Source organism: Euprymna scolopes, chromosome 31 (assembly GCF_053919585.1).
Source record: "Euprymna scolopes isolate OS-2025 chromosome 31, ASM5391958v1, whole genome shotgun sequence".
NCBI lineage: Eukaryota > Metazoa > Mollusca > Cephalopoda > Sepiida > Sepiolidae > Euprymna > Euprymna scolopes.
Genome location: NC_136512.1, coordinates 5713931 through 5729326, shown reverse-complemented (window position 1 = coordinate 5729326; position 15396 = coordinate 5713931). Strand labels below are relative to the sequence as shown.

The following is a 15396-nucleotide window of genomic DNA, read 5'->3' as shown; positions in this document are numbered from 1 at the left end:
AGAGTTGGGATCTTTTGAACTAACCCCTCACATCTGAAAAAAAGAGTCAGATATATAAGAATCCGATAGGTTTCCAACCCAAAATAAATATAATATAGGAATTTCTCTTCTTTTTTATTTCTATATAGAGTTAAATCTTTATTTGTCGATAATAAAATTAAGGGCAACATCAGATAGGGACAGCTAGTATATATATATATATATATATATATACTTGTTTATTGTTATATAAACATGCTCACATCCCGCTGCTACAAATAGCCACTTGTTTCAATCAAACAACAGATATCAACAGGCAGCGACTTGACTATTCAAAAGTTCAATGAATAAATTATTATTATTAGATTATTCATTGAACTTTTGAATAGTCAAGTCGCTGCCTGATGATATCTGTTGTTTGAGTGAAACAAGTGGCTATTTGTAAGCGCGGGATGTGAGCATGTTTATATAACAATAAACAAGTATTATCAGCTCTTTTTATTGAGCACTATCTAACAACCTCGTTGAATTCATTAGTCCATTACTTTTGAATAAAAAAACCCGAGTATATATATATATATATATGTATATATATATATATATATATATATATGTGTATGTATGTATATATACACACACACACAGTAATCAGTAATTGTATTGGAGTTTAGTATGGAATCGGTAAAAATATAAGAATTGTCCCATCATTAATATATAAGAAAAAAATGTTTACTTTTTCCAAATAAGGAGCTGCTTTTGCAATTGCCCGTAATTCCACAAGATACGTGAAGTAGAGATTTTTTAGCCACTGAGGTCCTCGGCCAGATGTTGTCTCAGGATCAAATCTTCGCTTAAACTCTTCAATATTTGTTCCCCATCCACCGGCTTTATAAATGGTGTCTAAAAATAAATATAAATCTTGTTATATCAAGCTCTTTTTTTTATCATAAATAACTGAAAGTACATCATTAATTCATTACATCAAAAACAGTATGTATACATACATACATACATATATATATATATATATATATATACTAGCAGTTCTGCCTGGCTTAGTTCGGACCCTATGTACTGTTCATAAGGTTATGTGCATACGTATATATTAAAAAGTGAATATGTAAAGTAATGCTTTTCTGTATAATAGTCTTCCTTAACTACTATAGAGAAAAGACAAACATTTTCACTTTTATATATATATATATATATATATAGATTGGATGCAATATATAGTAACGATTTAAAAAGTATTAAAAAAAGACTCCTGCGCTACCACCGAGAATCGAAACCAAAACGTTAAGCTCACGATTTATTTTGCCTCCGCTGTCAATGAAAACATGTTTACTGCAAGGCTAAAAATTAAAACATGAACCAATAGCTACTACGTTATGCATTCGTAATGCTGACGTTCGACCTTCACCTGGAAAATTTCATTTTTTTTTTTTTAATTTTCACACCTATTTTTTCGGGTTAAAACCCAAATATAAAGTTTTGCATGGATTCAAATACCTTATATATGAAGTTTCATGTCTGTAGATCAAAAACTCTAGCAGTTTGGTAGGCAAAATTTGTTTAACAAAAATATATACGTATACATAAATATATAGGAAAACAATTTTGTGTTTATTATAAAGTTTTTACACAAATATTATGCAAGTATAAATCATGTAAAATATTTGCATGAATATAATTACACGTAATAATTAACTAAAGACGATCATCCCATAAGAAAACCGAAAAAGACTAATCGGGAATTAATTAAAATGAATGTTTAAAAGAATATGCAAATTAGCTAGATCTTTTGCTAGTAAATGCAATTCCACAACCCATATAACAAAATTGTATTTTCTTTTTTACATAAAAAGAGTTTTTAATATGAATATCAATACACACAAAAGAAAAATGAATTTATAGGCGTATAGATATATTAAGGTAGGTCAATTTTGAAACCTTAAATAATCGCATTTAAAGAAAGTTGCACAATAATGTTGAAATTTACAAGAAATATTTTTCTTCAAAATTTTGCATTTATTTGAGCAACCCAACTTAAAAACCAAATAAATTGAAAATAAATTGAGATTTTTATCATGGTATATATGTGACGTGACCGTCTCAGGGAACGGTTAAGCTCCCCACAGGGAGGAGGTCAAGACTCCCGAAATACTGGAGAAGCCAGGCAGACATGGTTTTTTTTTTTTATTCTTTAATTATCATTGGTGTGCCTGGGTGATGGCAAAAGACTTTGCTGAGAGAAAGATTGGATTGTGATGAAAATCGGCAACAATACTTTTTTTGTAAATTGTACTCCGAAAATGAAATGACTCAGGGTTCAAGACTAAGGATGTTTATAGTTTGAGTACAATGCGCGTGGCCCAGAGGGTCACGGGGAATGACCTTTCGGGGCATGAGAACACTTGCAGATCCACAGGTGCACTTGAAGAGAGGAGAACCTCCCCTGAGGTGATGTAAGTGGATACCCCTTCCCTGAGTATATGAACGGGGTGCAGAATCTAACCTGGGAGTTGAAACTGAAATTGGAGTCTGAGTTGTTGAGAGTCTGAGACTGTATCTCAACACGTAAAGCGTCACCACACCCCTCTTCCCGCATCACCCTCACCGCAATACCTATCGACTCGGCGGAGTCTGTCAAAATCAACATTGAACTATGGACAATTGTATATAAATATATATTTGTATATCTTATCTTGAATTTAATCAGTAGAATAGACCACCGAGTTGTTTTTCTTTTGTGTGCATGAAATTGCTTTTCTTCTAGCGTGACAGATCGACGAAGCAGCGATATATCAATCCGGTTGCGAAATTAAGATCAGCCAAATTGATTGACAGGACCTGCCACACTGAGACACTTTGCTGACCTGCAAAGGACAGGTGACATATATCACCGGCAACACATGTCGCTTAAATAAAGCTCGATTTTAATAAAAATAAAATAATAAAATTAATAATAATAGTTTTAAGTTTATTATTTCTTCCTTTGAAATTAAATAAAAATATAAAAATTAAAATAGAATAAAATCACTATAATATTTAATTTTGTATACAAATAACTATTTTCATGCTTCGATTTATTCATTGCATATCTTTATGGTATTCACCAGTTGAAATGGATGGTTGCGCAAAAGGCCTACAACATTCAGTACGCTCTCATCCCTGGGGAAATTATGCTCAAATGATTGCTACGATTAACCCCAGATATCATTTTTTACTAGCAGCAGACCTTTAGAATCAATTTTGAAAATTGATGAAATACATAATATCACTTGTGACCAAAGACGCCTGTACGAATACACATATTTCTAAAGATAAGGTGATGCCTCCTGGAAAATTGATACTTAAAACCAAGCAAGATGGTTAACTTTGCCCATTAGGCTCATGTGTTTATGGACTCGTGGTACATACCCACAAAGGCTTACAATGAAACACAATTTAATAAACTTTATTGTAAATGTGGATGTCACTTGTTGGTTTGAAATTAAAAGAAATAATAAATTCTACAATCAGCAATTTTTAATGTGATCTAGAGAATTAAGGAGCAGCCTCATAAAATCCAACAAACCACATTAAAGAAATATACAAGGTAGTGCATTTTGTTTACTACCTAAAAACCTTTAAACCTTTATTCCATAGTCAAATCTGAGGAAGTTGAAATAAGTTGGATGGCTCTCGTCTAGGGGGAGGCGCCATGTTTTGATAAGCTTCTGGGATTGACCTTTACTCCTGACCTGAAACAGAACACGTACATCAAGTTTGTTGCCAAGGTTGCTGGAAAAAATGGTAGGATCTTTCTACCGCTCCAGAAAATATCTCACTGCGACTGAGACAATTTTTATTTTTGTACCTTTTCTCCACATTAAAAAACGACCCTGTTGTCTAACTCTGCCCCGTGGGGAGGCATTGTAAATAGGTACAATAACATCAGAGCATCTCCATTTATGTTGAACATCCACAGAATACCAACATCAATATATTACACATGAAAGCATCTGCTGTGGAATTTCCATAGGTCCCACTAGTTAAAAATTAATATAGGAAGCACATACCAATGATGTTAAAGATTTCTTTTTATATAAAAGAAAAACAAAATACTCACTTGGAAATAAATATTTAGCAGAGAGGTGAATGTTGATGCTGGTATGGAGTCCAGATACCATTCTGTAGAAAGCTCTCTTTTCTAAACAGAGACCTGTTCAAAGAAACAAAAGTTGGATTAGCTTTTATTTATAGAGATTAACAAATTATAATTTATTATAATAAAAATAATTATCCCAATTTTACCAGAAAGTCGTTTATGAATATCAGAAATAATAAAGGTTCAAAGATTGACCACTAAGGCACTCCTGCATTAATATCATGTTTAGATCTGCGTACATTGAGGACAACCTGGATTTTTCTCTTATCTAAGAAGGATATAATCATATTTAGCATTCGTCCAGTAATACCATATAATCTGATTTTCATTAGGAGCCCTCCATGCCATAACTTGTCACAAGCTTTTTTTTTTACATAGGCATCACCACATTATCAAGGCCAAGAGGCCACTCAAGGATAAGGGTTAAAGAGTGTACAGTAGAAATTGGACAATATAGTAATCATTAGTAATGAAAATTTGGTAAATTTGATAACTTATATGGAACGGCTCATCAAGAACTTATTTACGTTAGACTTGAACACAACCATATTGTAGTCAGCCGGAAAGCAGGAAAACGGAAGACAATTCCACAGGCGTGCAGTTCTAAGAAAGAAGCTTTGTTCATAGAATCTACGTTTAGGTTTAGGCACAGATAAAGAGTGGGGGGAATTATTGATAGTGTTTACAGCTAGACGAGTGTTTCTTGTGAAAGTTTGGCGAGGGGGGACCATAGCTCAGTCGAACACTTTCCATGAAAATAACGATACATCAGAGACAAACTCGCAACATCTCTTCTGTGAGGAACATATCATGGGATATCGACCTAGCTTTCATTGCCTTATCCAGTGTATGGTATATGTGGTTAGAGATGACCGTTAAAATATCCACAATAGAATGAACTTGTCTAAATCCAGTCAGATGGACGATCAGCTTTTATGAGTTGGTCGACTAATGCTCGATTAATGACTAGGTTAAAGATACTCCAAAGATTTTAGCATTAACAGAGTAGGAGGTGATAATTGAGAGAGTCTGTTCTTTCACCAGAACCACAGAGGCCGTTTTCCAGCTATCAGGGGAGCAAGATTCAGCAAGACCTTTGCTGTAGTATTTGGAGAGTACATGGACTAGTTCAGTGGAACATTTCTCCATTAGTATAGCAGGGATGAGATCAGGCTCACATGCCTTGGAGGTGTCTTTAAGTTTTTAATGATCTTGCGGACATGAGAAGAGCCGATTTCCAGATCATCAAGTGCGGCTTCTGTCTGCATATGGAAATTTAGGAGGGAATGGTTTGTGTGGTTTAAGGTGGAGTAAGAGTTCAAATGTTGAACAAACAGTTCAGCCTTTTCAGCTGCTGTGCAAGTGACCTTACAATTGTTGAACAGTGGAGGAATAACTGATCATCCTTTATTAACTACACTATGACAAATTTTCCATAAATTGTGAGTTCCTAATTTCTGCAACTTAATGCGTTTTCTGGTTATTTCTGTATGCCTTCTCTTGACTATTTCACTCTTACAATGATTTCTAAGATCTATAAATTTTGACCTATTTGTACTCGACTTATGACGGACCCGATGTTGTCGGTTTTCATTTTTATTTGTTTGCACATTTGTTTAAACTTATACTGAAAAAGAAATAAAATTTTAGTTGTGAAGGGGGACAACTCTTTATATTCAATTCAAATAAGAGTTAATCCCCTAGCAGAATTTGAATTTTCTATGAATGAGTGAAGATTTTCATAATATTAGATTACTGGACAAAGTAATTTTAAAATTAAATTGGATTGATGTATGTTATTCCCAATAAATAAATATCGGCTGGTCAGAAATATTGAAAGGAATATGAGAAAATTGCCTCAAAATATAGTAAACTTGGTAAGCGGTATATATATATGTGTACACACCTCTTACATTATATATATATAATTTTAAATATTAGTAAATTTAGTAAGAGGTACGAGTGCTTGTTTACATTGTTGTTTCAGATGAAAACATTACATGCATATGTTAACATTAGTATAGATTCCAAAATTTACAAAAGTTGATCAAGTAAAAAAATAATTAGAAGTAAAAATAATTTTATCAAATTATCGAGTTTTATCACGTTTTAATGTGCAAGAGTTGTGCAACTAATTCAGTATGCCAAACAAGGGAGATAAACCTTCATTTAAATTAAAGGTCCGACATCTTTAAATCTGGGAACTTAATTGTAGATATTTCTTTTTTTAAGATACTTCTATTTTTTTTTTTTTTTTTTTTTTTAAATACTTCTAGCAAATCATCTAGTGGACCATTTGTCGTAATTTTCGAAATTTATAATTCTGCTATGACACGTAAATATGTAATAATGTTTTCACCTAAAATGTGTTGGTTTAAAAGGTCACCCATGCAAACATGCACCATGGTATGTATCGAATTCGAAGGTAATTTAATCATGAATAAATTAGAACAGATATTTGCAATAATTATGAGATTATTGTTAACCTAAGAATCAGTAAAAAACAAACAAAAAAAACGTGCTAACAATCAATAAAATCGCAAGTCAGTATTCAAGTTAATAAAAAAAAACAATCGCATAGCAGACAAAATAAATAATGCCACAAACACAGGAAAACAAAAAATCCATCTTCCACTCGTATGAAATATACATACACTTACCAAAATCAAAAACAAAACCGTTCATGCTTAAAAACCAGTGGCTTTTATCCAAAAGATAATTTTCTAATGAGGCAGTCCTACTTGAAAGACAATTAGCATAATTTTTTCTGATATTTTAAGGGTCAAAATTTCATGCACAAAACAAACTCTTACATGATCGTGCAAGCTTATTAGGGCAGTTATTGTCTAAGAGTGCCTTTGTTTAACAATACTTATACCCCCTAAAATTAAATAAACATTTTAAACCCAAAAATTAATATATAGGCAATTAAAAAAATACCGCTTTCAAACAACTTATATATAGATACAAAGTTGTTTGAAAGCGAGATATACATATATCTCGTTTTCAAACTTGATATGATTTGATAATATATATATATCGCTTTCAAAACAACTTAGTAAATATATTGCTTTCAAATAATTTAATATCACTCTCATTCAATATATTACATATATATCATTTTCAGACAATTTTATAAAAAAGGCTAAAAGTTATTTGAGGATAAAGATTAATACGATTATTAATTAGATAATGGTTTAATGTAAAAAAAGTGATTTTAGAAAAATATTTTTTAAAATTTTAGTATGAAAAGATTAAATTACTCTAAACATCACAGTCTAACCTGCAAGTTAATTATCAGTAACGAAAAATGTAAAAGAAAAAAAGAATGCAACAAAAATGTATGATGGTGTTATTATGCAGAAAACAAATGAGTAAAGAAAGTCGAGTAACAATTAAAGAAGCAATTAAAAACAAAACAACAAAAATAAAAGAATTATTGGGAGATAAAAAATAAAGCCAAGAGCTCTGAATCCTGAAATAAAGCAAATGTGCAGAACTGTGCAAAATTCAAGATGCATGTGAAGGTATATTGTAGGTATGCATGTGAAGGCTCTAACTTCTAACCAGGTGGGAAAAGCGGAAAGGGTGTACAAGAGCAAAACCATTAAAAACAACGCTCAAACCTTATTCAACAAAACTTTAGCAAAATTAATATGCAAGGCAGAGTTATCTCTCTTGCACTCCACTTCATGTAAGGAAGAGTTATCTGCCTTTTGAGACAGCGTCGTCGGTCATGGTGGAAACTTGAAATTGCGATGGGAAATGTATTAAAATTCGTACTTCATCCAATAGATTGTTATTGAATAATAACAGTGATTATTAGACATAACTGGTGATAAGGTTGATTATTATTTTGTAAGTATTAAATAAAATTGGACAAAATGTCAACAAGATAATTTAATAGGAAAAAAAAAAAAATTTAATCGCACATTATTTTACAAACATTTGTACTTTTTTAAAATATAATTTAGGACGTTGAAATTGTAAAAAAAAAAAAAAAAAAAAAAAACCTGCAAAAATAAATATTAATCTTAAAAAGCTAAGAATGAAAACATTACAAAGAAAAACTACAAGTACTTTTTTTTTAATGTAATAAAGTTTATAGAATCGATAGAAATCCAAAATACATCTTTAAACACCACCAACAAAGTATATAATAGTTTTTCTCTGAAAATTTTAGTTAAAAAAAAAATAAATAAAAAATAATTCGGGTTTATTTTTTTTTTATTATGATTTACAGAATGCCGTGTGCGAAGGTCAAGGTCAATCGGTGTCGACCAAAAAATGTACTTCTGCGCCTCTGATCTCCTGGGGTCCTTATACTCTATGTTCCACGTGTGTGTGTGTGTGTGTGTGTGTGTGTAAATAATAAGAACAGCTGTAGAGTAGAAATTTACAAAAAGGTTTTATTATTCGGCAGAATACTCCAAAGCTGGGTGCTAGGTGGTGGTGGTGCTGACTGCTGCTGTGCTGCTTAATCCACTGAGTCAACAATATTTATATCTAATTTTGGTATTTGCTTGATAATATATATATATATATATATATATATATATATATATATATGATAATTGCAACGTCTTGTCAGACGAGTGCCACTCCCTCAGACACTTAAAGTCCATGAGCCCAAAAACGACTTTTTTTTAGTCCTACCAGTGAATTCACACGCTCAAGCAGGCATGACACTGGAGACGGTCATTGAGATCAATTATTACATGCTTCCAGCATTTCAGCCCTCATGCGTCACAACTTTTCCATCGCCACAGGACCATTTTTATAGACAAATGCCTGAGGGAGTATCTATACAAAGATGGTGTTACAGAGTCTTAGCTTTGTATGACAGCTAAGTTTCTCTCTTGGTTCAAAATGTTGAGATCAAGCAACAAGCAAGAGCAAGATAGACAGCAACAAGTTAAACTGCAGACTAGCTTAGTGCGGGTACTGATCTCCCGCTTTATGGTTTTTTTTAAATCAGAGATTTGCTTCTCCTAGAAAGCTTACCTTCCCCACGGCTTATGGGAGCCCTCTCCATCCCAACACACATACATACACACAAATACACACGGTGCTAGTTGGCCGTTGACCCTGAAAAAGGGTTCATTCGCCCTGTGAGTGTGTGTGTATATATATATACACACACACACAAACTCACAAGTACTTAGAATAATATATATATATATATATATATATATATATATAGAGAGAGAGAGAGAGAGAGAGAGAATGTATTTGTGTGTGTGTGTATTTTATTGTAAGTATGTGTACATACATAGATGTTTTTATAAAAAGTCGAAATAGGATGATTGATGCAAAAATAATAGACATCAAAAAATACTCATTACAAAATAACCAAATTCTTGTAAACAGATTAAAAAAATGTTTGACAAATTGTCATGCAAAACAACTCATGCAGAAAAGCAAATTATGTTGGGGGAAAAAAAAGACAAGCAGATAAAAAGGGAAAAACCAAAAAAAACTTTACCTTCTACTCGTTCCCCTGAAAGCATCAGAAGCAGGGAGAAATTCCATTAGCATATAATCCCCGAAATACAGTCTTCCTGACTGAGTTACATTTTTTTTTTTTTTTTTTTTTTTTTTTTTACCAAACTTTTTAAAATAATAAAAATACCAATAATATCACGTGACCTCACAGTCATGGATATAACAAAAATGTCCCACAAGTCCTTTTTTTGAATTTTTTAAATTAATTTTTGTAAATGAAATTTTTTAATCAATTTTTTTTTTTTTTTAACTTTTATTCCTCCTAAACAAGGCATATTTATTTAAATTAAAAAAAAATTTTTTTAAACTTATTCTCTATAAAAAAAAAAAGCATATTCATTTAATAGATTTTTTTACAAATTTATTTACTTTTTTAAAAATAAAATTTATAAATTTATTTTATTTTTTTAAACTTTTATTTCCACTAAAGGCATTTAAATTAAAAAAAAATTTAAATAAAATTTGTTTAAATTTAATTTTTATACCTTTATTTTCCCTAAATAAGGGATATTTAAATTTTTATTTTACATAATGATTTTAAATAAAATTTTTAATATTATTCGTTTATTTTTAAAACTTACTTCCTCTAAATAATGCATATTTATCAATTTTTTTTAAATAAAATTTTAAAATTTATTAAAATTTTTTTTTTTTTTTTTTTGAAACTTATTTCTCCTAAATAAAGCATATTTATTTATTAAATTTCTTTTTACACTAATGGATCATCTGTTATCAAGGTGAAAGGCCATTTGAGGATAAGGGTTAGTGAGGTTTTTAATTGGATGATAAAACAGTGACTATGACAGGATTGCAAACTATGATTAATTCAAATGATGACACGAGGTATTTCTTGACATTGAAGACGACCATGTTGTAGTCTGCAGGGAAACATTGCATTGTTAAACGGTTTCACAGGTGAGAAGTTTTTGGAACTAAACCTTTTTTTTAAAAAAACACGCGTTCTTGTTAGAATTTCTAAAACTTTATTTCACATATTGTGCTCAATCCTTGCCATCAGTAGCAAGACATGTGAATTGGGATTTGATTTTAAAATAGGAAGCTTTACAAAACGATAAAAATAATAAAAGAATTATAAGCATCTAAATAAAAAGGATCGGAATCCTTAAGTTGAACTACTTTACTAAAAAGGATTTTGTACTTTGCAGCCCTTCATAAAATTAACATTGTGTTGAATTCTGGAGTTTTATATTGCATGAATTCTTCAGAATCGAAACATTGCAAAATTAATCATATTATTTGGATTCTTCAGACTATTGTTCTCATCTTGCCTGTTATTTTCACATTTTGGTCAATGTTAGCTCCGACCTTCTTGTACAAGGACCTATGGCATACTTGGTAAAATTCAGTTGTAAAGTTATACTCTTTTTGAGGTTGAAACTTCAATTTTCAGCACAGGCAACTCTTAAAATACGGTTAAGTATTGCCCACACTGAGGATTGAACCTTCAAGCTTTGGAAGAGTGCAACTTATAACTGAATTTTACCAAGTACGCTATTCCATACACAACGAATCCTTGCGGTAAAATTCAGTTATAACTTTATAACTTATAACTTTATAAGTTATAAAGTTATAAAGTTATACTCTTCTTGAGGTTGAAAGTTCAATACTCAGCGTGGGCGAATCTTAAAACACAATTGCGAATTACTTGGGATTTTTACCAGGTCATGGATGACAAAACAAGAGCACCCTACATCCTTGGATTTAATAAAGGATTCCATTTGAAATTCCATGCAGATTCTAGAGTTCGACGGAAACATTGTCGAGTTCGATAAGATACATCTGAAGAAGGTTGGAGGTTACATTAACCGAAAATAACACTTAAGATGAAAACAGTTGTCGAAAGAATCAAAATAATACGTATAACCAATCCTCATCTAAAGAATTCGGAAACATAATAGCAAAATTGTTTCTCTTAATTGCATAAAAAAAGAGTAAAAAATTAAAACGTTTTCTGAATCAAAAACAAAAACAAAAGCTTGTATTTAAAATCTCATTGAAATTGACAAAAAAATTTGGATTACTCAAACAACGATTCTCATTGATGACCTCTGACTTTTTTTTTTTTTTTTTTTTTTTTTAGGTACATTTTGTTCAATTTTGTGTACTTGTGCAAAATTTCAAATAAAAATTTTTAATCCATGAAAGTAGATTGTTTCTATTCTGTCAGCCTATAACCAGATAAAAGAGATAATTGATTATGTTATTCTTAGATATTATCACCTGTAGTAAGGATTGAACCTTCAACCTCTAGAAAACCCTCATTTAAAACTCGTGCTAACCAGTACTATCATGCCTTGTCTGGAGTGATTTCCATTAAAAAAAAAAAAAAAAAAAAAAATTCATGGGAGTAGATTGTTCTTATTCTGTTAGCCATGGTTGGTAAAAGTGTTAATTTATTACGTTATTGTTTGTTTTCATCTGTACTAAGGATTGAACCTTCAATCTCTACAAGACCATGATTTATAATTGATTGTTAAATGATGCTTTTAACAATTATGCTATGAATCCACACGGACAAACTATATATATATATACATACATACATACACACACACTAGTAGAGAGACCCAACATTGCACAGGATTGAATGAGGACCAACGGATGTTTCACACTTCCAATACTTTTATTGTCATTGAAATCAATGAAAATCGTCCATTTTTCAATCAAATTGATTGATTGCCTGCTCTACCCAGGAAACCACAACTAGACTTTGGAATTCTCCCCTCTCCTGTTTCCTGCAAAAAACATTTTTTTTTTTTAAATAAAAAAAGAAAATGTCAATATTAGTTAATATTTTTTTGTAGAGAATTAATGGGAGGGGGGGGGGTGCGAAAGTTAAGAATCATAAACCAAATTCATGTTTTTTAACTAGAGAATAAATAGAAAACAAAGAAAATATATGGGGAAATTTTTGAAGAATTTTCAGAATTCACTCCATGGCTTCTGAAAAGTGTTAACGAAATTTTCCCAATTTTAGAGTAAGATTTTTGTAATGCATAAAGTTTTTCTATCAATTAATAATTCGAATTTATTTTAATTGGTTAATAAACAAATTATTATTATTATTATTATTATTATATTATAAAGAAATAAACATTAACTGTTAACTATTGAGGTCACAAGATAAAACTGAAAAGAGAAAAAAAAAGAAAACAATAAGACAAAAACGAAACAAAAAAACAAAAACAAAACAAAAAAAAACAAAATATGCAAATAATTGTTCAAATCAATGCTTGACTGTGTCTGAAATTGCTCGTTTAAATGTGTGACCTATAAATTTTGCAATTAGCTTTAATCCGATCTCACTGTTGTTAGGGGTCAGAGTTTCTAATGTGTGGAGTCCCAGATCATGTCATCTGAGGATAATCGATGGTGAATCAGAAGAACAGGCAACTAACTCCACAGCAGACAGTGAGAGATAAAAAAAAATTGCATTATACCATATTTGTTTGCATAAAATAATGAATAAAATGTTATTGTTTCAATGTTTTGAAATTTGTTTTTAGTAGATATTATAAAAATATATATATTTTTTATTTTAGAAATTTTTTTTTTTATCTGAAACTTTGCTGTGAACTTTGAGTCGATTATTCTTCTGAATCAGCCAATCAACCATCAGCCGATTTAGTCTGTGGATCGTCGATATAAAAAGCTTTACTTACAAGTCAACAGCTTCTTTTCCCTTTTCAGAGGTTGACCGTTAAAGTAGCCTGCCAAATTCCCCTTTAATCATCGATGATATGTTTGTCTAGACAAGTTCGGTGACATATCGTCCTGTCCTACACTTGTGCTAAGTTTGCCTGTTTATATCTCTATGCATTAGGATCTTTTCTTTTTCTAACTCTTCTTCATCCGAAACAAGGCATATTGTCACTTGGATGTAAAGGGCTACTATTTGGGACCATGTCTACAAGGGATTACGCAAGGAGAAGAACGAGATGTTAGTTTACATTACATTTAAACTTCTGCATGTTAGTATAGTCAGGGAAGCAGGAAACAAACAGGGAATTCCAAAGTCTAGCAGTCCAAAAGAAGAAACTATTAGAGTAGAAGGCTTTCTGGCATCTATGGACCTCAACAGTGAAGGAGTGGGATTTTGTTGTTAAACGGATTTGTTGTAAAGACGTACTTTGAAAGAGATACAAGTATAAGGAGTTCATCGGAGCACATTCCATTAAAATACTTGTTAGACAGGCACAGCAATGCAACATTGCAGTGATGGGGCAGGGGTCGGAGCTTAGTTGACAGTATGGGACCTATTAGATTTGAAACTCCTTTTTGGACTCTGTCTAAGAGGGAGAGACTAGTGATAGATGCACCAGCCCAGATGTGGCAATAATATTCCATGCATGGTATGCTAATTGTGGCTTTGTAAATATACATAATGCTCTCTAGCATGAGTGATTTTCTAACACGGTAGATGGAGCCCACCTTTTGCAGCAGTCTTGGCAATGGCCTTTTTCAACCTTGGTGGCTACTCCCTACCCCCTTGTATACTGATTTCCTAACCTTTGCTACATTTAAAATTTAGCATAACATTTCAGATTATTCTAACTTTTTTTAGGGCAGTTAACTCCAATTTTTTTTTGGTACTATTGGAGATCAATTCTGTGCATTTTCTGGAAGATGTGTGTGTGTGTGGGGGGGAGAGAGATCCTTTTCATGCTATATGTATTCTCAACTGGTCTCCAAACATCCCAACACTATGCAACGTGCAAAATATAGCCTGGATCCGCACACTTCTCAAGTTACCCTGTTAATATGCATGAACAGAGAGAACACGGGATCTAGAGGAGTAAATTTAAATCACAAATTCATTTATTACACAGTTAGCAATAGTTCCATTCTAACTTTTAAGGGCAGTTAACCCCAAATTCTTTTTGGTTATGACACCATGTTGCTCCACAGACACCTGCCAACCCCAACGTTGGATTTTTTTTTTTTATCGTCTTATAGGTGTATTGTCATCTTTTCTCTTCCCTGCAACCTCTTCCCCACAGAAGAGACATTGCGAGCAGATCTTTGCTTTGTTATTTTCATGGCAAGCGCTCGTTTGAGCTCCAATCTATGGTCCCCTCTGGCCTGACTTCCAAGAAAAACACTCATCTATCTGAAACCACTATCAATAATTCACCCCACTCTTTATCTGTGCCTAAACCTAAACAGATTCCATGAACAGAGGTTCTTTCTTAGAACAGAATGCCTGTGGAATTCTGTTTTGTTTTCCAACAGACTACAATATGGTTGTCTTCAAGTCCAACGTAAACAAATTCTTGATGAGCCGTCTCCTTAAGTAATTCAATTTACTAAATTTCCAATACTAAATATGACTACAACATGTTCCCATTGACTACTATACGCTCATTAACCCTTATCCTCGAGTGGTCTCCAAGCCTTGATAAGTGGTGACTCCTTTGTAAAAAAAAAAAAAAAGAAAAAAAAGTTTTTATGCTGGTAGCTGTCAAGGGGAGCGCATGGGCTAACAAGTATAAAATGATACACAGGAAACAAAAGGAAAATGCAAACTTTGACGCGTTACAAATATATTGGTTGGATTCTGGGTGAGTGTGTCATCAACCCTCTACACACTAAGGCCCATATCTACATCTTGCAAAGGCTGGGTTCGTTTGTTACCATCAGTTCATCTTAATCTCCCAAAACATTTCCAACCTGGTCCAAGCCATGATCTGCTTTCTTCTGTGTCCAACTCTCAACTATCCTGTAGGAACTCCGAGTGACCA

The 15396-nt window shown here is 32.1% G+C and overlaps 1 protein-coding gene across 2 annotated transcripts in view; it reads right to left on the bottom strand.

The window, feature by feature from the left end:
* LOC145255600 (ERO1-like protein alpha) overlaps nucleotides 1-15396 on the bottom strand; it is a 116391-nt gene that overhangs the window by 16403 nt on the left and 84592 nt on the right. The window contains exons 9-11 of one of the 2 annotated variants that reach the window (XM_080114086.1): nucleotides 9615-9629; nucleotides 4091-4183; nucleotides 713-879 (exon numbers count right to left, since the gene is read on the bottom strand). In XM_080114086.1, the coding sequence (XP_079970212.1) occupies nucleotides 713-879; nucleotides 4091-4183; nucleotides 9615-9629 (275 nt within the window). The remainder of the gene's footprint in view (nucleotides 1-712; nucleotides 880-4090; nucleotides 4184-9614; nucleotides 9630-15396) is intronic. The other variant, XM_080114087.1, reaches the window with a different exon arrangement.